The 21,081-nt window shown below is 35.8% G+C and overlaps 1 protein-coding gene across 5 annotated transcripts in view; it reads left to right on the top strand.

Annotated features, from left to right (window-relative positions):
- LOC132113541 (probable E3 ubiquitin-protein ligase MID2) overlaps positions 1–20,306 on the top strand; it is a 124,396-nt gene extending 104,090 nt beyond the window's left edge. For all 5 annotated transcript variants that reach the window (XM_059521351.1, XM_059521352.1, XM_059521349.1 and 2 more), the window contains 6 exons: positions 1,017–1,165; positions 3,433–3,560; positions 3,718–3,861; positions 10,553–10,714; positions 18,127–18,334; positions 19,015–20,306. In XM_059521351.1, coding sequence (XP_059377334.1) covers positions 1,017–1,165; positions 3,433–3,560; positions 3,718–3,861; positions 10,553–10,714; positions 18,127–18,334; positions 19,015–19,417 — 1,194 coding nt within the window. In that variant the 3' untranslated portion in view covers positions 19,418–20,306. The remainder of the gene's footprint in view (positions 1–1,016; positions 1,166–3,432; positions 3,561–3,717; positions 3,862–10,552; positions 10,715–18,126; positions 18,335–19,014) is intronic.
- Positions 20,307–21,081: the final 775 nt, after the last annotated feature.

Consider the following 21,081-nt stretch of genomic DNA (forward strand, 5'->3'; position numbering starts at 1 on the left):
TACACTATGGCATAGGCTAGATCCTGCTTCAATGATTTACTGGCTTATTGAAGAAGCATAGCAAATGTCTCATTCCCTCGCAAAAGAAAAATAATGTGTACGCGCATGAAACATGGGGTTATTTGAAGGATGCTCAATTCATAGAAAATCTGTGTTCAGGTATTGTGGGTGGTATGAGCAAAATCTTATTTCATGCTTTGATTATTTTATATTAAGGTAACAGTATTTAAGATTGCTATTTTTTTTTTCTTCTGTAAATTCGAACCAATATGTCTGATATTTAAGCAGGAATGTAGTTCATGCTTATTTTTGTATAATCTCATTTGAATAATTTTTTTAATGTATTTAGGACACAAAGCCATTACATTATATATATATGATTTAAAAAATTATACTTTTATTTAGCAAGGAAGTATTAAATAAATCAAAAGTGACAGCAAAGACGTTAGATTTTATTTATATTTTTAAAAAAAATCTGTTTAAAATAAATGTGATTCTTTTTAACTTTCTATTCATCAAAAAATCTTTAAAAAAATACGTCAGTTTTCACAAAATATTAAACTGCACGGCTGTTTTCAACATTGCTAATATAGGAAAATGTTTTCTGTGCATCAAACATTTTCTTGTTAGCATCTCTGAGACTGTGTAATTTATTTGGCTCACAACTTATTTACAGACATCAAATTTAAAAGACAAAGTTTTTAATGGCTCATGCTAATCCAGTCTTTAAATGTGTTTTTTAACTTAACTGAAAATCAAAATCCGACACTTTGTTTCTCTGCTGTAATTACACACAAAGCAAACAAAACAAAGGGCTCATTTGGCTGTGATGAAGAGCCAAGGGGTGATGAGTTTTTGAGAAAATGCTCCATTAGGGCACATTGTTTTTCATAACATCTTGAAGAATGTAAACATTTATAATATTAATAGCACAGAAAGTTTTTATAACAGTTCCATGCATACATCTCTCGTATAAAAATGTGAATATATTGTAAAAGCCATGTATGTGGGTTAAGGTGATGAAGTTGAGGAAGCTGGCCCAACAGATTGCGAACTGCAGACAGTGTCTGGAGCGCTCGAGTGCCCTCATCACACAGGCTGAGCACAGCCTGAAGGAGAACGACCACGCCCGCTTCCTCCAGACGGCCAGGAATGTGGCAGAGAGGTGAGATCACACACACACTGTCACTGCCTCTGCCTGCACTTCTTGCCGCTGCCAGCGTGAATTCAACTTTAAGCAACTCTCCACACCGCCACAGTAGTATTGTATATTGTTATTGAAACTTCATAATGTTTCACTTGATTTTAATATTTAGTCAGGAATTATAGTTTGGAAAAAGTCTAACTAGTAATATGTTTACACATTATGTGAAAACTAGTACAAGTATATAAATAAATAAAAAGAGACTTAGTCATGTTAATGATCTCTGTGGAATAAAGCACTTCATTCTTTTTTTCTGAGGAAATCCAAATCTCAAAACCTGAGGTAATCCACGTCACATCTTTATGAGGTGAATTATGTCTTATTCCTCTCATCGTGAAGCAAACAGTAAAAAAAAAAAACTTGAAGAACAGTCTGGCTGGGTTGTCTTTTGTTGTGGCCGTATTCAAGCCGCGCGCTTCAGTTTGAATCTGAATAGAGCGTTCAGCGCGGGGGCGTGGTCACATTAGATATAATGAAGGGAGACGTGAAAAACAGACATCGCGTTGTTTTCATATGGATTACTTTATCACAGAATATTTGTTTTCAGCAGCACTTGTTTAGTTTAAAAGTAGACATGTCAGGCTTTCTATAGATATCTCTCTCATGTCTCTTCGTTGAGTATTCACTGAGTTACAGTTCATTTTAATGACGCGTTTGTAAATGAAGATCGGCGCAGACAAAGGCTGCAGACAACACACCTTGTTTGTTATCTTTATTTTATAAGTGCAAAAAGTTCTGTTTTTATTATGTCTGTATACAAAAAAAGTAAACTGTTTACAGATTCGATTGATGTATTGCTCTTAGCTGTGCGATCTAAACTGAAAGTGTAATTTAAGTTCTTTTCGGGGTTATCAGGAGAAAATGCCTCATAACGTGTACTGTATATGCATTAATCGACTACAAAGTGTTAATGTCCATCGCCAGCACATTTTTTTTTGCATTGGTGACACAATGACCAAACTGTGACTTTTTTGGTGCTATTATAAGCCTGTTTTGGCAAGCAATTAATGTAAACACAGTTAGTTTGTCTTTTGTCAGGTGCAAAAACAGAATGGATCTGTGTTGCAATATCAGGTCTGTGCATCAGGCAGTCTAATAGACCTAATGCTAGCTAAATAATAATGTGACATTATATAATTGAACAACAATATTACCAAAAAAGAAAACTAATCACTGCTCTTATTTTTTTCTTTGTTATTGTCTGTTTGCTTGAAAAAGTTTATATAAAAACAATGTTGTAAATAAAATAATTGTATCATTTTATATAAATATTTTATATATTTTTATTTTTAAAAAATCTACTCACTGCTTTTATTGTATTTCTTTCTTTATTATAGATTTTTTTTACCTAAAATTGTGTTTTATGAATTAAATAACAACTGAATAAATAATTATATATAAAACTAATTTATATTTTTATTTAAAAAAATTACTGACTGTTTACTGAAAAACTTCTAAATTCTAAAAACAATGTTTACTTAATTAAATAACAATTTAATAAATTAATTATACATAATATTATATGTTTCAATGCTTTATATATTTGTATAAATATAATACTAAATACACAAAAAAAAAGTTTTACATAATTTAATTAAAAGTTTAATTGAATAATCCTTATGTATTTTAACTGAGTAATTGATTAAGGATAATTCAATTAAAATAAGTAAGGATTATTACATTTAATTCACTTTGATGGAATTTTACCTTTAATTAAATTGCATAAATCTTAAAAAAAATGCTCAAATTATTTTGAGTGTAATAGAGCAATAATTGAGGACTACATGTCATAATTCTAAAATATAATGAATATTTTAATAATTTAATATTAATCTGTAAATTTTTTATTAATAAATTAATTTGTAATTTAATATATAATTGTTTAAGTATATTTATAATTACTTAAATAAAATATTCTGATCAGTAGCATTTTTGTTTTATTGAGTTTTGCTGTGGCATCAGAATATTTATCAAGAACCGACATTTCCGTGGTTTTGGTAGAAAATACTGAAATTCTGCTCTCATGGCATCCTTACTGACTGTACATTCTTCAGTATTATTTGAAATTCATGTGCCACAAACATTTCTCTGGGTTTGAGCGCTGCCAGATGATATTTATCTTTTCTGTCACTGTGGGTGAAATCACATACAGTCTTGTATCCTGTAAATAGACTTTTGTAAATAGAAACATTTATAAATTAATTGCCAGTGCCCCTCTTTCCACCCAGAGTTGCCATGGCCACCGCCTCCTCCCAGGTCCTCATCCCAGATGTCAATCTGAACGAGGCTTTTGACAATTTTGCACTTGATTTCTCCAGAGAAAAGAAAATTCTAGAAGGACTGGATTATTTGACAGGTAAAACCAGTGAGAAAACTGAAACAATCTTTCTGTTAATGTAGTGCAAAGTTAAAGAATACATGGTGTATCTGGCAAATGGCCAGAATAACATCAGCCATCCCTTTTTCAGAACTGAATCAGTATATCCCGTCTTGACGATTACCTTCTTTTCCAGCACCCAACCCTCCGTCTATACGTGAAGAGCTCTGCACAGCGTCTCATGACACCATAACAGTGCACTGGACCTCTGAAGATGAATTCAGCGTCACCTCCTATGAGCTTCAGTACACCATCTACACTGGCCAGACCAACTTCATCAGTGAGTCTAAATACACAACTTACACAGCTTGCTATCTCACTCTATTCCATGAAACCTTCATATATATCTTATACTTAAATGCTTCTCAGCTGGTTTTGCTTCTGTTCACGAACTTTACATTAGACGTTAAGTGGTGACCCAACACAGTACAACATTTTTGTCATACAAATGTAAACGTTATTAATTTTATCAAGAACTGCATAGGCCCATCAATTTGAAAAATAAATTAATTAATAAAAATAAAAGAAATCCAACATAGGCTTTACATAGTAACGATTTGTAACTTTTATGAAAAATAAAGCAAATAGGACTCGTGGATGTTATTGTGACTTTTTTCTGTTTATTTTAATTTAATTAATTGTATTTGCATTTGCATTTATTTTTACTTGTATTATAATTTTATTCATATTTTTATCATATAATATAATACACACTCTTTTTTTTAAATCTCTTATGTTCACGGCTGCATTTATGTATTCAGAAATACAATAAAAACAGTAATATTGTGAAATATTATAGCATTTTGCATGTTTTTTTATTTTAATATATTATGTAATGTATCTTACAAAGCCAAATTTTTAGCAACCACTACTATTATCATTGTTGAAAACAGCTGTCCTGTTTGAATTTCTCCTTTTTTATATTGTCAACTTAATGTATTCTTTTAATTGTTTTTCTTTTCTTTTTTTTGTATCATACTGACCCCAAACTTTTGAACAGTTGCATATATTATTTTATTTTCAATTTACTATTTTCATTTAGGATTTTGTTTAATAATTTTGCATTCTTTTGTAGCACCCTAACAACTGCCAAACACCCATAAACATTTTCCAAAGGAATCATAGCGTTTTTTGAACACCTACATGCCCCTACTATACCTTTTGTTTTGTTGGTGCACTAAAGTCTGGCTTTTATGGAGCTGTGGAGTGAAAGCGCTCTTAAGGCTTAATTGCTTAAAGGCCAGTAAAACACTCTGACATACATAACTTGTTTGGGCTTGGATAGTACAGATACTGCATTTTCCTCTCACTCTCTCTCTCACAGACCTGCTCCTCAGTTTCCTTTCAGCCTGCTTTGTTAACAAACATGGTATATTCATTTCAACCGCTGATAGTTTAGATGCCCCGAAACATCTAGAGAGCTACCGCAGGCTCCTTAGAGGATACAAACAAACCGACACAGAAATGGAGAGCAATGCTATCTTCCCAGACCTTTTTACAGCATTGCTCTGTGAATGCGGATGCCTAAACGCTGCAATTCTTAGATGCGTATGCTTCACTCCCATGAGATGAAATGTGAGTCTTTGCTGGTGCATTGGCCAATACAGAGAAAGTGGCTCCAAAAAATACACCGGCCCACAGTCAGGATCTATCAGCTGTAGATGGATTTCCTTCTATGAAAAAGCTCAATTACTTTTAGTTTCAAGGCATTTTTAATGGAATCATGTTTGTGTATTGTTTTTGTTTTTCTTGCGTTTTATCATTTATCATATTTTCTGGCCAGTGAAATTGATGGCTGGTTTTATGTTCCCTTTAGCAAAAGTGTATTACATTTTGCAAGCCTCTCATAGCAAAAGCATAGTTTCAAGGGCTCAGGCTGGATAACATGCAGGATCTTTTTCATGATGGTCATTTATTGTGATCCGTCAGTTTGTATGCCAATACCAAGCCTTTGACATATAAAATAACAGTCATATTCTATGTGAAAATCTATACATTTCCCCTGCAGTGCTCTCAAGTCCAATATGGGTAATTGCACAGCTGCCATGACTGGAAAACCCACCTTTTGTATCAATTAATCATGCCAAGAATTCATATGCACCAACCAAAACTCAAGCTAATAGAATAAATTAGCTGTGAAATGGAATTTAAAGCAGGAAACTTCTTTACTTTGTAGTTCGTGGGCAGAGTCGTTCGAGGTTCTGTTGAAAGGGTAACTCCAGTTTGTCTGCAGACTTTATCATCATCTCTGTGTTAGTGAGGGCATTGGCCTGGCATCAGCCCTGATTAGATCTGACACGAGCTAATGCTCTTTGCTCTGCTCTCATTGTGACATTGATTGATAGTGATACAAGCCTCCAGACTGGCATGCTAACCTGCAGCAAACAGTATGCAAATGCTGCTGTACTTGCAGAGGAAACGGGCCATATCACCTAATCTGATGTGCGCACCTCTTGCTCAGAGACATGTGCCATGACTCCTGGGCAGTTTATGGAAAACAGGAGAGCCATGGATGTTACAGGGGCCAGCAAACACATGGTCGAACACAACTGTATAGCTGACAGTTGTGCAAACATGAGTGAGGTCAGACCAGTCTAACAAGAGACCCTATTGTGATCATCTGACTCTGTGTGTCTGTTTTCCAACATAACTCTTGTTCATTTGATAATGTGTGTCCAAACAAAACACTAGCTCAATGTGCTGTGCAACCTTGAAAACACCAAAAAATCTTATATATAGACAAACCCATGCTGAGAACAGTGAGATTGTGTTTGTGTCAGCTATTGTATGTAATATCAGTTATTCAGAAATTAAAGGGATATTGTCTTTTTTTCCTGTGGAACACAAAAGATATTTTGAGAAAAGTTTTTGTGGGTTTTTTTTTTCTCCAAAATTGCTTGGTCCTGTCCTTATGTACTGTTTATATTTAGTCTTTTTCTGTGTTCATTTTATATTATTTATTTTATCTTATTTATTTTCAGTGATACGTATTGATGATTTTGAAGCTCGTATGAATTGGATTTAATGAAGAAACTGCACTCCAGACACATACAAAAAGCATCTAAAAAAATATTGTAAGGACAAATGTTGATTTACAAAAATATCTTAAACCTAGAGGTCAAAATATTTTAAACCTAGAGGGCCTATTCGAGGTCAAACTACTATGTTAAGAAGGCAGACTGAAACTGTTTTAGTTTCTACATAGTTTGTTGGTCCAGTACTGCACTGTTAGTGCAACTGTGATACAAAACTAAATCTTCCCTCTCCAATGTTGGAATGACATTCAGCTGTTTTCACAATGTTTATGATTTAGAATGGATGTAAATCTACTCTTGAGGTTTATCAGTTTTTACCCAGATATTGAACAAATCATTCCTGGATATGTTCTAGCTGTGCATGATATAGTAACAGTAGCAATAATACTAATGAAATAATACCTTTTTATCTTTTTCTATATTAGTATTATATTACCATTTTTATTGTCTAGTAACTATTTGGGGGGGGGGGCTGTAAGGTACTCGAGGAAGTGCTATATTTTGAATATAGTCATAGCTGAAGGGAATAGAGATACTAGCAACTATTTCTAGCCCTCTCAAAACCTCTTTAATACACTACCATTAAAAAAAATTTTTTTTTTTTTCAAGACAAAGTTGCTTATAAATGATCATAAGTGACAGTAGAGATATTTATAAAAGATTACAAAAACGTAAAAAAATTCTTAAATGAGAAAAGTGCTGTTATTGTCAAATTTCAAAGAATCCTAAATGCATAGAAGTTTTCTTCACTTTAAGTCCGTCACAAGCATGTTCTCATTCGCATGGACAACATGACAGCCGTGCCGTTCATAATTCATCGAGGTGGTCCCCACTCTCGCCCTCTTCTCATGCTCTTGATGAGCTTGTAGATGTGTCTGTTGAGCTGTCCTTCTCCCCGGTCATTTCAATCGCAGGGCGGACATATGTCGAGGCACAGGGCAAACGCAGCATTCTGACATTGATAGGTTGAAAGTGGAGAGAAATTATTTAGTGATTAGATTTCTATGGGACATGAGGTTATTAAACACAGAGAGCAGAATGTGTCTGCTTATTAATCAAAATCAACTATAGATCAAAATCGGAAGTTATTACAAGCATTCAATGATTGTTTTAAGTGAATAAGTAAATACATTAATAGTTAAATATATTTTCAAGTGTAGATTTATGCTAATTGTACTTCTAATTATATTTTAAAATGTAGCCTATTTTTGTAAGCATGATAGATGGTTTGTTTTTGGTGTAGAACCTTGTTTATCTTAATTTAATGCTTTATATTGAGCAGAGGATGATGTTGAATCCATTTACGAGATACATATCTGAGGAAAAATGTACTGTTGGTCGGCACCACCTACTGTGAGGTGTGAATTAGCAGAAGTCAAACAATCGTTTCACTTTTTGTCTGAAAGCAATGTTTTGCCTCGCTTTTTCATATTGCGCTCAGTGTGGAAAGGCCTTAAGGCTTCAGTTTTTGAGGTGTATGCTGTCCACAGCGTCTCGTTCCCTTCTCAGGTGCTGCATGCTTAGTGGCTCGCTGACGTTGATAATATTAACCCCTTAGATACTGAAATTTGGTACCATTTTTTGATACTCTATGGTATCGAGGCAATTCCATCAATGCCTAAAAAGTATCAAACTCGATACCCAGCCCTATTGCTTTCTATTGTTTTATATTCCTTCAAAAACATTTTAAAAATCATACAGACATTAAACTTTTGAGCAATATAGTGTATATACAATATAGCACAGCCTCTCATGCCATATTTCTTAAATACCATGCTTAAAGTTGAAAGTAGTTTTCTAGATGATGCACTCTCTCACAGACATCTGCGACATGCTTACTAGGTCAGTGTTCCTGTCCTGCTTCTATGATTTATCCTCAGTCTTGATAGTGGATATTTCTCATCCAGTATCTGAAGTGAATTTCAAAACACCATCTTTGAGCAGATAATCACAGGACAGGTCAGCTAGGCATTGATTAAGTGTCATATTATGTTTGCATGATGGCTTTGGCCATCGTAAGAAGGTGGATCATGATGCAGCATTTTGCTTTTTAGTGGTTACTGCCAAAGCCAAGGTCTTCGTACCTTAAGATATTCATAAGCTGGGCTTTGGAGAGCTGCCCAAGAATGTGAAATGAAGACACAGTCCACAGTGGCCATTATCAAAAGAGAGACATTATTTCAGTGAATGTAACCATATGTTTTTGTTGCTGTAGGAAAATGCATTTATGTGGAATCATAGCACATGCACATACTCTCCATTCTCTTAACATACCAGGATTAATTATTCTTGCTATGTGTCCTATTGGTATTGATGACATCTAAACACATGCACAGTCATTGAAACATACACACACAGACACACACAATAGAAGCATCGAAGAATAGTTTGGATTTTCCAACAGTATTGGGAGCAGCCCCGTTCCGGTTTTGTGTTTTAGCTCCCTTTCATCTGCAAACCCACACACTCACTTACGCATCATCTAGGATCCCTATTCACCCTGCCTTCTTTTTAGCCAGTGACACTTAACTTCATCTGCCCCTCTTTGAAGTCTCTCTGCTTCTGAATGTCAGGCAACAGCAGAGAATCTACAATGTAAGCAGCATGTTGTAGTCTGCTATGCTAATTCCATTCTTCAAACAACAACATCAAATACCTTTTTTGATATGGACGTGGATCAAATGACTTTCTTGGTCATGAAAATATATTAGAGACATGCAGATGTTGGATGCGAATGGTTAATTCTTTATAAGCTTTGTTCATCCAGTCATCATTATAAGAAGGAATCTTTATTCCTTAGACATGTGTTTTGTGCTCTGCTGAATGATGCAAATGTCCATGGGAAAGGGATGTTTTGAGCAGACTGAAAATGGTTGAATGATAGGAAATATTTTTTTTATTTTTATTTTTTATTTTTTTCAAACCAACCAACATAATTGGTATCAATATAACTGATATAAACTTTTTTATTTATATATATATAATTTATAACAAAATTATTTTTAAGCACACTTTGTACACATTATTATTATTAATATCATAGGCCCTGGCAGCCATTACATAGAACAAACAGTTTGGATGATGGATTGATTGATTGATTGATTTTCAATTGGTTATTTTATTTTATTTATTTGGTTGTTTTTTCAACATCATATCTTGGAAATTTTAATAATAAATCTATTATTTATATGTAGAGATGAGGATTAGCCAGTGGATGATATAATGTCCTATTAATATAACTGATATAAAATATATGAATAACGTGAATACTCAAAAAACAAAAAGTCATTTTATTATCATCATCATCATCATCATCTCTATTGATTATTTTACTATTTAACAGATCTTTTGGAAGTTGTAAATATAATTGCATTAATTATATCTGGAGATCGGGATGGCCAATAGCTGATATAATAATATTATAATTGAGATATAATATTGTTATATATATGCATTAGTAGTAGTAGTGATAAAATAATAATAACATATTGTGTATCTGTAATACATATTAATATAATAATTTATAAAATTATTATTATTATTTTTTTTATGTTTGTACTGTATGCATGCACGTAGAATTATTTGTCTGCATTTGTAGCACTCATTTGTCAAACTTTGAGTGGCAATGCCTGTGGTTTTAATGGCAGTGTTGATGTTTCCTAAGGACATTCTGGGCAAATGGTGCAACATGAGAATCTGGATTGGGGGGCATCTGTTTGCCTGAGGCAAACACCCGAGTCTCTCTACGAACGTGTGCTATACGTGTTTTCACATCAAACAGAAATAGACATGCCTTGAATAATGAACTTCATTCTTTTTTAAATCACACTGTGTTTATTGCACTGTTAATGTGTACTGTCACTGTCCTGCCTAAGAATGATTGAAACTATGCTGAATCTGTGATTAATGTTGTGCTCTGTCTCTCTTACCTTGCAGGTCTGTATAACTCCGTAGATAGCTGGATGATCGTGCCCAATATCAAGCAGAATCACTACACAGTCCACGGCCTGCAGAGCGGCACCCGTTACATTTTCTTCGTCAAGGCTATCAACCAGGCAGGCAGCAGAAACAGCGAACCTGCTCGCCTCAAAACCAACAGTAAGTCCAGTCCTCATGAGCTGTGCTAAGGATCTATAAACCTTATGGTAGTCATCAATCGATATGGTTTTTTATCTTGATAGCAGTATGCAGTATATTCCCAAAATGAACATTTATTTTACACAATATTTACTCAACATTCCCTTCAATGATATAGAGTGCTGCAGGGATGATATATTCCAGAAGTTTGCATCACCCTGGCTCCCACAAGTAGAAGCCAGTAGGATTTTTCCACTAGCCTTTTGAATTCTTTCTTACACATTTTCTTCATCAAGATAATGTTGTGAGTTTTGAAGCCTAAATGCATTTGCCAGAATTAATCATTGTATTACGGTATGTTTGAATTCTGGGTAGGATTTTTATGTTGCAGGTCAAATTGACCCTATTTTTTTTTTCAATACAATTTTCTAAAATTCACACTTGAAAACAAACAAAATAGTAAACTTTTTACATATTGCAATAAGAATAAATATTAGAAAATATGATTTTTAAAAACGTATTTCACATGTGCTTTCGTGAAGATCAAGCAGTACAGAAGTTAGATTCCCAGTGAAATTACTCTGCTTACGGTAATTCAACTGACAAATGCATAAATGTAAATACCTTCAGAGGGTAATTGAGAACATGGCATAAAAATGTTTTCCTTGTGACCATCATAAATGTAATAAAGATTTTGCACACATATATGCACATTAAGTTTTTTTTTTTATTATTAAGTTATTTGTTAGCAGTTATCTTTTTCAAGACATGTACAGTAAAAGCTTAAACAAAATCACCAATGTAGTATTATTAGTGTTTTTTTATGTCGCAAAACAAAACTGAACTTGAGCTAGTTTTAACCACAGACCATGTTTCAGACACTTAACCAAAATCAAGCAAAAAAAAAAAAGACTGATTTCAGGACAATAGAATTAAAAGTGCAAAAATCCTAACTGTTTCCAGGTTTAAGGACTCATCCTGGCTGCAGCACTCTATTTACTCCCAAAATGAAGATTTGTTTTACACCAATTCACTCAGAAATATTTGTAAACGGAAAATATGCCATGAACCCCAAATGCACCAGTCTGCACCTCTTAGGTCTAATATGCAGAGTCCTAGTAGATATGGTGGTCGTACATCAGTGTAAATGTCATACTCTGTCATACACTACTGCTCAATTACTTCTGCGTTCCATCTGTGACAGGCATCTGAGCATGCAAATAATGAGAACCATCAGTTGGTTTGGTGTCAAATCGCTGTGTGTGTGTGAGAGAGAGAGATAGAGAGGTCTGGGAAAGCCCGGGTCCCTCACCTAAGCTGTCTCAATCAAGATGAAGCGCACCAGCTGACAGCATTCAAATGGGTTATTGCATCAGAGTCTCTCTGCGGCCTTGTGGAGGATTTTGAGAGAGAAATACAGAAATCTCTGGAGGAAACGGCAAGCGTTCCTCTCTCGCTCATTTGTCTGTCACAGTCTGTTTTCTGTGCTTTCCCATGCTTCCTCGAGCTTCTGTGAGAATACGGCAGCAGTATCTCTCTCACTTTCCATCACTCACCCCCACCTGTCTTTTTTGTTACGGTAATAATGCTGTTTTTGGACAGCAGTGCCATTAAATGCCATTTTCTCCCAGACACACACAGAGCTCCAGTGTTTTAGCTGTACTGTGCTGTGAAAGCCTGTCCTACAAAAATGTATTGAGCGTATATACAGTATGTTGCTGTAAGTTTACTAATATGTAGACTCAAATTGTAAACTCTTTCAAAAGTTTTTGTGTTGTTTTTTAAGACACCAAGAGAGAAGGACTAGTAATTACCTGTAATGTTGCATATAAGATTGTAATATTATCTAAACATCTTATATTGTGAACTATTATTATAATTTAAAATAACTGTTTCTGTTTTCTATTCTAATGTATTTTATTCCTGTGATGGTAAAGCTGTTTTTTTTTTTTTGCCGCGTTACTCATGATCCTTCAGAAATCATTCTAATATGATGATTTGCTGCAAATAATATTTATTTTCATTGTTTGAAACAGTTGTGCTGCTTCATTGTTTTGTGAAAATAGTTTTTTTTTCAGGATTCTTTGAATAGAAAAGATTTTAAATTGAAATCTTTTGTTACATTCTCAATGTCTTTAATGTCACTTTTGATCAATTTAATGTGTCATTGATGAATAATAGAATTAATAAATACTTTTTTTATTATTTCATAAAAGGTTATACTAAATCCAAACCTTTGAACAGTAGTGTATGTGTTGCAATGCTGCTATTGGGAAAAAGTATGTAGAGATTAAACACTACTTATGCTTAGTGCTTTGGGAAACTTAGCTATAGGAATAAAAGATCTATAACGGTCTCTTTTAGCATCAGCATCCAGTGTAGGGAATCTAAGGCTGCTTTATATAGTATTCATCAGAGAGGACATTTTAACCCTTGCATAGTCAAACAATCCACTGTCATTTGCCACAGCTGTGTCTTCTGCCCATCTGAGCATATAAAACAGGAAGCTGGTTTTGGGCCAATTCTCTGTTTTACGTTTTCTCCAGCACACACATACTTGCCATGTCTACTCGACCGTGAAAGTCCAGACACTTCCCCTGTCTCAAGAGAAATGCTATTTAGAGACTTTTAAATAATCACTTCCTGTTTGATTCAGGAATCCAGAGTGAGAGCGTGCTCTACCCCCAGTCGAATCCTAGAGCTCACGCTTTATCATCAACCATTAATTTCTCATTAGCCTTTGAGTGGTGACTATATATTTACATTTACATTTATTCATTTAGCAGATGCTTTTATCCAAAGCGACTTACAGTTGAGGAATACAATAAGCATCGTATCATTAGATGGCAATAAACACAAGAACATGCCTGTTGTACAAGGTTTCAGTTATCATTCAAAATAGTAAAAAGCTAGGACAGGAGGATAATAAGAAAAGAGACAAAGTTAAGGCATAGAATTTTTTATTTTTATTTAATTTAATTTTTGTATTGGAGGCAATTTGATGCTCAAACCTACAGTACCTATAATCTGCAAAGGCAGAGAAGATGTAGAAGGGATTGTATCATAGGCCCTCTTTTTGGCTCTTTGGCCCCCATACATTTCACTTTTAGCCTCAAATGCCACATTTTTGATGTAATTATTTAAAAATTAATGAGACAAATGAGCTGTGGGGTTTGCGGTACGACTTGAATCTGATAGAAGAAATTTAATATCAAGTAGCACATTTCACAATACACATTGTTTCAAAAAAGCTTTACAGATATAAATAATTATGTTAATGTTTATAATATCTTCATGAGATTAAGTCACATTAAGAAGATTTAAGCTGGCTGATGATAGTGTACATTTTGCATATATATATATATATATATATATATATATATATATATATATATATCAAAGAAGAAGACATCAAATGGCTCTTTGTAGGTTGTGCTGAAATCAAAGTTTGGTTTCTCCAGCTGAACTTTGGATAAGATAATACGTTCAAAAGGCATTGCTGAGATCCACAATAGAGACGGCAGCAGGGGTCTTAGCAGAAACTCAAGTCTAGACAGTCAGCCGTACACATCAAGTCAAATCACTGCCTTTCATTCCCACTGATCTATCTTTTATTCCTCAAATGGATCATCTTTCTTCTTGTATTCTATCTTCTGCTTTGGTTGCATTGTTAATCATAGTATATCATTAATCAACATGGATTGATCTTTATTTGAGCATGTGCCTCCTTTGGTCTCCAGCCATTCTGTTGATTTTTTATTATGTTTGTGTATTGTTCATCATTCTTCTTTAAATATGGTATCACATAGCATAATAAATATATTTATTGATTATAAAGTGGCCCCAAATAGTATTTGGACAATTAAGCTACAGTTTCTTTTGTTTATTTTAAAGATGGATATCAAAGCACAATTTTGTTAGATTCTACAGCACAAATAGAAATAGTTTTCAAAATAAAGACAAAGAGTATTTGCAACACTCTACTGCCTGACAAACTTTAGTTCAACATGTTCATAGTTAATGGGATGAATTACAAGTCAGATAGAACTTGAGGAGAACTGACTTCACCCTAAAATCAAAAAATAATTCAGTGCATGTCCAAATGTATGAATTCAGTGCCATTCTTCCGTTTGTGTTGTTTAAATGAAATGGCCAGATAGCTTCTGAGGCCTCTGTATTAAGCAGCTTGACATCGATGGATAATATGCTCCATTTTGATTGTCATTCCATTCAGTGTTCAAATGTCTTGTGACCTTCTAACCATAAAAGATTGTCTTTTCCGTGGGAATCCATACAATTGTGAGTTTCATGTGAGGGCAAAGTATTTCCACACAGAATTTGCAACAATTCTAGTTGGTCAAAAATTCACCGTACTGACCAGCAAAGAGCTTGGTTTGAAAATCACTTCTTTGTGATCTGTGCTTCATACATTGCTACACTACTGAAAATAAATTATTTTGCCCACAAAAATTACAATTATTTCAGGTCTTTTTACCATAATTCTAGAGCTCCAAAAGGTCCAGTAAACTTAGAATAAAGGTGTATAAATACCTACAAATTACAGCTGAAGTTCTAGTTCACAGCATATAGAACTGTAATACTGTAATTCTTTTGTGATGTAGGTTTGAGCCTCATTTGCAGGATATTTTAAGCAAAATATAAAATTTTTCTAATTGCTTTATTCATAATGAGACATAACAAGTGACAGCTCAAGTTTTTCTGGCTGACTAGGTTTAATGTCACATTTACTTTGCCCTGTGAAGGTAGAATTTTGAATGACAGCAGCACTAAATAAGCCTGTCTGTTTGTGTATGTGTAGAGTCACACTGTGTTCCTATAGGTGGTCTCTCCTGTTTAATCAGCACTGTCATGGCTGGTGACCGTACATAAAGCCAATATGAGCAATATCACATGACAAGCAGCCCCAAGGGCAGCCATGTTTACTTGTTGTTAAAAGATCTCAGAATAATATTTACTCATCCTGCACAGGGTAGACATCACTCAAGCTGTCAGCGGTCGGCGCTCTCCTGCAGAATGAACACTAAAGCAACCCAGCCCAAGAACAGGAGCCAATCAATCCGTGTGACCTCACTGCACATCTTAAAGTGTGTTCTGAGATATATATACAGGTGCTGGTCATATAATTAGAATATCATCAAAAAGGTGAAATAAATAAACTTTTTGATGATATTCTAATTATATGACTATAATTTAGATATATTCTAAATTATTCTTGAAGCACTGACTCCAGCTGCAGTCCACTCTTTGTGAATCTCCCCCAATTTTGAATGGGTTTTGTTTCACAATCCCCATTCAAAAATGTGGGGGAGATTCACAAAGATTTGACTGCAGCTGGAGTCAGGGCTTCAAGAACCACTACGCACAGACGTATGCAAGACTTGGGTTTCAGCTGTCACATTCCTTGTCAAGCCACTCTTGAACAACAGACAGCATCAGCAGAGTCTCTGAAAGGACTGTTGCTAAGTGGTCCAAAGTTATGTTCTCTGATGAAAGTAAACTTTGCATTTCCTTTGGAAATCAGGGTCCCAGAGTCTGGAGTAAGAGAAGAGAGCCACACAATCCACATTGCTTGAGGTCGAGTGTAAATTTTCCACAGTCAGTGATGGTTTGGGTTGCCATGTTATCTGTTGGTGTTGGTCCACTGTGTTTTCTGAGGTCCAAGGTCAATGCAGCCATATTCCAGGAAGTCTTAGAGCACTTCGTGCTTCCTGCTGCTGACCAACTTTCATTTTCCAACAGGGCTTGGCACCTGCACACAGTGCCAAAGCTACCAGTACCTGGTTTAAATACCATGGTATCCCTGTTCTTAATTGGCCAGCAAACTCGCCTCACCTTAACCCCATTGAAAATCTATGGGGTATTGTGAAGAGGAAGATGCGATATCATGCCAGACCCAACAATGCAGAAGAGCTGAAGGCCACTATCAGAGCAACCTGGGCTCTCATAACACCTGAGCAGTGCCACAGACTGATCGACTCCATGCCACGCCGCATTGCTGCAGTAATTTAGGCAAAAGGAGCCCCAACTAAGTACTGAGTGCTGTACATGCTCATACTTTTCATGTTCATACTTTTCAGTTGGCCAAGATTTCTAAAAATCCTTTCTTTGTATTGTTCTTAAGTAATATTCTAATTTTCTGAGATGCTGAATTTGGGATTTTCCTTAGTTGTCAGTTATAATCATCAAAATAAACATTTGAAATATATCAGTCTGTGTGTAATGAATGAATATAATATACAAGTTTCACTTTTTGAATGGAGTTAGTGAAATAAATCAACTTTTTGATGATATTCTAATTATATGACCAGTACCTGTATATATAAATATTTCTTGTAGTTAAGTGAATAAATTTATGGATTTTAAGTTCCTGTTTTTTTTTTATGAAAATGGCACAATAAAGACCTTTATTCTGACACCTGCACTGCACAAACATGCCATTTTACTCCTTTTTGTCTTAAACGGTTCATCAGATTTATACCAGCGGGCAATAAGCATTTCATGGGATCGCTTTTAGCCTGGTGTGTGTGTGTGTGTGTGTGTGTGTGTGTGTGTGTGTGTGTGTGTGTGTGTGTGTGTGTGTGTGTGTGTGTGTATCTGCATCGCTTTTCCGAGTGCCCTCAAAACACATGCTTGTAAAATGGCATGACTGCACGAGTGTTGAGAACGGCTGCGCTCGCAGCGATAAGCAGTTCAAAGACAAGAGCGTGTTAATGGAATTGGTTTCCAGCAGTACATTGCCAGAACCTTTCATATCTGGGCACAGTAAACCTCACTCTGGATTGAGATGATTGGTTTGTGGGCAGGGACGGAGCGCAGCTGATTGTTTTCCTGCATTGTCAGTCATTATGCTGGGGATGGAAAGATTTAGATGTGCCAGAGTTAAATGTCAGGTCTGTGGGGTCACTTCTGCTTTTCAACAAATCTTCACCTTGGAATTATAAGGTTCTATCTGCAATTTTTGTCAAAATTGAGTTATTCACATATTCTTATTCTGACAATTTATCTACATTATGTGGTGTTTTTTTGTTTTTTTTTTGTTTTTTTACATTTTGGGACTGATATATTAAAGAGACTTGTTCCCCATATCACTATATTGAATGCAACAACTTTGAAGCTCAATATCTCAAAACTGCTCAGAATACAGACAGACAGACCCTTGTAATTCCAAGGTGGCAAAATGTAACTCAAATCATAAATGTAGACTTCTCTCTGTCTTTAACTATTACACAAATACACACTGTGCCTTTTATCACAACCACTCATCTCCTAATTAACCAGAAGAGCACAATCTGACATTTAACAAATTGCACAAATTCCAACAGACCAGCTAGGGTTACCAAACTCATTCCCCACCGGCTCTTATTACATGTCCCTGATGTATCTCACCCATCTCTGTCCTCTTTGCTCCTCAGGTCAGCCTTTCAAACTGGACCCCAAAACAGCCCACAAAAAGCTGCGCCTCTCCAATGATTGTCTGACCATGGAGAAGGATGAAAGTTCCCTGAAGAAGAGTCACACTCCAGAACGCTTCAGCGGAACCGGATCATATGGTGCCGCTGGCAACGTCTTCATTGACAGTGGCTGCCATTATTGGGAGGTTTTACTGGGAGCCTCCACATGGTAAGTGATTTCAGGTTTTCAGGCTTGGATCTGTTATGTTATTAGGCAATTTTCAGAAGTGTATAATAGTTAAAAGAGAACAGTGTGTGTGTATTTTTTACACTATGCTTGTTTTATTATAAATTTAACCATTTTTTGTTGTTGTTATTATTTGCTATTATTTGTGACTTGTCATTATTTTGGGACATTTTGGTTTGAGACATTGCTACTGATGATCACTGACTGCCAAGTTCAATTGAGTTTTTAACTAAAGTGTTTTAAGGGGAAGTCGTGGCCTAATGGTTAGAGAGTTGACTTGCAATCGAAGGGTTGTGAGTTCAAGTCTCGGGCCGGCAGGAATTGTAGGTGGGGGGAGTGCATGTACAGTGCTCTCTCCACCTTCAATACCACCGAGCAAGGCACCGAACCCCGAACTGCTCTCCGGGCGCCACAGCATAAATGGCTGCCCCCTGCTCCGGGTGTGTGATCACGGTGTGTGTGTTCACTGCTGTGTGTGTGCGCACTTTGGATGGGTTAAAAAGCAGAGCGCGAATTCCGAGTATGGGTCACCATACTTGGCTGTATGTCACGTCACTTTCACATTTTAATGAACTAATAAGTTGTTAAAAAAAGTTTTTTAGTCCTTTGGTCATGTCTTATCTCACCTGCTTTCCAATGGTGACATTTCTAATCTATTTCAGGTACGCTCTTGGTGTGGCTTACAAGTCAGCACCCAAAAACGAATGGAGTGGTAAAAACTCATCGTCTTGGGTTTTCACACGCTGCAACAACAACTTCCTGGTGCGGTACAACAACAAGGAGTCGATCGTGGAGGCGTCGCTACAGCTGCGCAGGGTCGGGGTGCTGCTGGACTACGACAACAATGCCCTGTCCTTCTACGACGCCATGAACTCGCAGCACATATACACTTTTGATGTGTCCTTCCTGCTTCCAGTGGCTCCCACCTTCATGATCTGGAACAAGTCATTGATGATCATGTCAGGGCTGCCCGTGCCTGACTTCGTGGACTGTAGTGAGCAGCAAGAGGGCATCTGCCGCCAACAGGATTCGCCCTATGTGTCCGGAGTGAAAAGCTGCCACTGAGGCTTCATAGGAGTTATTCCAGAAAGTTCCCTCACCCTTCTTATTTTCCTGGTTTTATAACTGGGGTGAAGTTTAATCTTTAGTTGTTCCTGATAGTTCTGCGTGTTTAGCGAGTGGATTAAGAGCTCTCAGATTTAAACATCTAAAATTGGGGAAATTGTAAATTATTTATGACTAAACATTTGCTTTTTTTGTCAGTTTTAATGTATCCCTAAAAGCACTTTTTAGAGTTGAATTTGTTGCCCCTGTCTAAAAAAAAAGACTTGCTAACTTGGGACAGGGTTGGACTTCCTTTTGGACCGAATATAATGGATTATGTTAGGATGACAATTTGGTGTTTCTAATAAGGGTTACATTTATTATCTGATGGGTCTATAACACAGTTTTCATATTCAGGGAGAAAAGATGATTCTTTGGTTTAAAATATGTCTGAAGATGATGGCATGATATGTATTTCCTCTGTGATTTGTTCTCACTATCTCGGTTTCTGGTTTAGTTTTTTGTGAACAGCATGAGGCACAAGTTCTCCAGGTGTTTTTAACATGTATCTTTAATAGTTGATATATAATGTATCACAAAATCCCGTGGAGGTGTTCGTCCATTGACACTCCATCGATAACTGTAATTCAAGACTATAGTCTATATTTAGCAGTTCCATCCACTGAAAATTATTTGAAATATTGCCAAAACATCCATTTAACATTCAAATGTCTTTCCAAAGCAAATACAGTGTAGTAGTTTTACTTTCTTAACGGCTGTATTGAAACTTACATGATCTTCTACAGTGTGACGTTCAGGGCTAAAATAAGGACACCCAGTCTTGGGATGAAGACAATCACTTGTGCTAATGCAGGCAAAAAAATAAAAATAAATCAAGTGTGTAGCAAGAGATCTTTGCAATAGCATGCTGAACCTGAGATACTTCTCCAAAGCGTGGTTTGTATCCATCCGGTTCAATGTAAATATCCAGATTGGGAAGTATTCGTACTACTGACGCCACTGTCCCGCTGCAGGTTTTGCTTTGTGTCGGTGGCGTTACCTCTTTGCTCTGCTGAATGTACATGATTGCTTTGGTTCCTTTTATATCTTTCTGATTGAAAGCACAGAGCATTTTACCATTATATTCTCTTTGCAAGCACAGCAAGTATGTGAATCCTCCTGTTACATCTTGAGAGGTTAGGACCTTAACGCTTATCGCCAGCTCGTAAAATAGTTATGTTTTCTGAGAAGATCAGGTTGGGTTTACCTCCCTTCTGACTGTTTTTCCTGCATCCTTCATCTCACCATCGGACAATGTAATTCAAGCTAGTGTCAAGTCACATGCTATCACAGATGTCAGACTGTTTTTCCACCATGAACATTTACTCATGAGTTGTTTTAAAGTTTAATTTGTGACTGAAGGATACATTGATCGTGTAGTACTGTAGAGCAATAATGAACAATTGCACAAAGTTCTTGAGTCTCAATACTGGTTCCACTTGATCATTTTGGTCTTTGATCCAATTTGTCTTGGTCTTGGGCAATAAATACTTATATGAATGCCATAATGAGACACCTTTTAGACTGATGGAGCTTTTTTTAGTGAGTTCTACTCTGCTAAAAGTGCAATAGTATGGGTGAAGTGTGAAACAGCAATGTCAAATCATTGTCAGTGTGTTTCCTGT

This window comes from Carassius carassius, chromosome 33, assembly GCF_963082965.1.
Source record: "Carassius carassius chromosome 33, fCarCar2.1, whole genome shotgun sequence".
Lineage (NCBI taxonomy): Eukaryota > Metazoa > Chordata > Actinopteri > Cypriniformes > Cyprinidae > Carassius > Carassius carassius.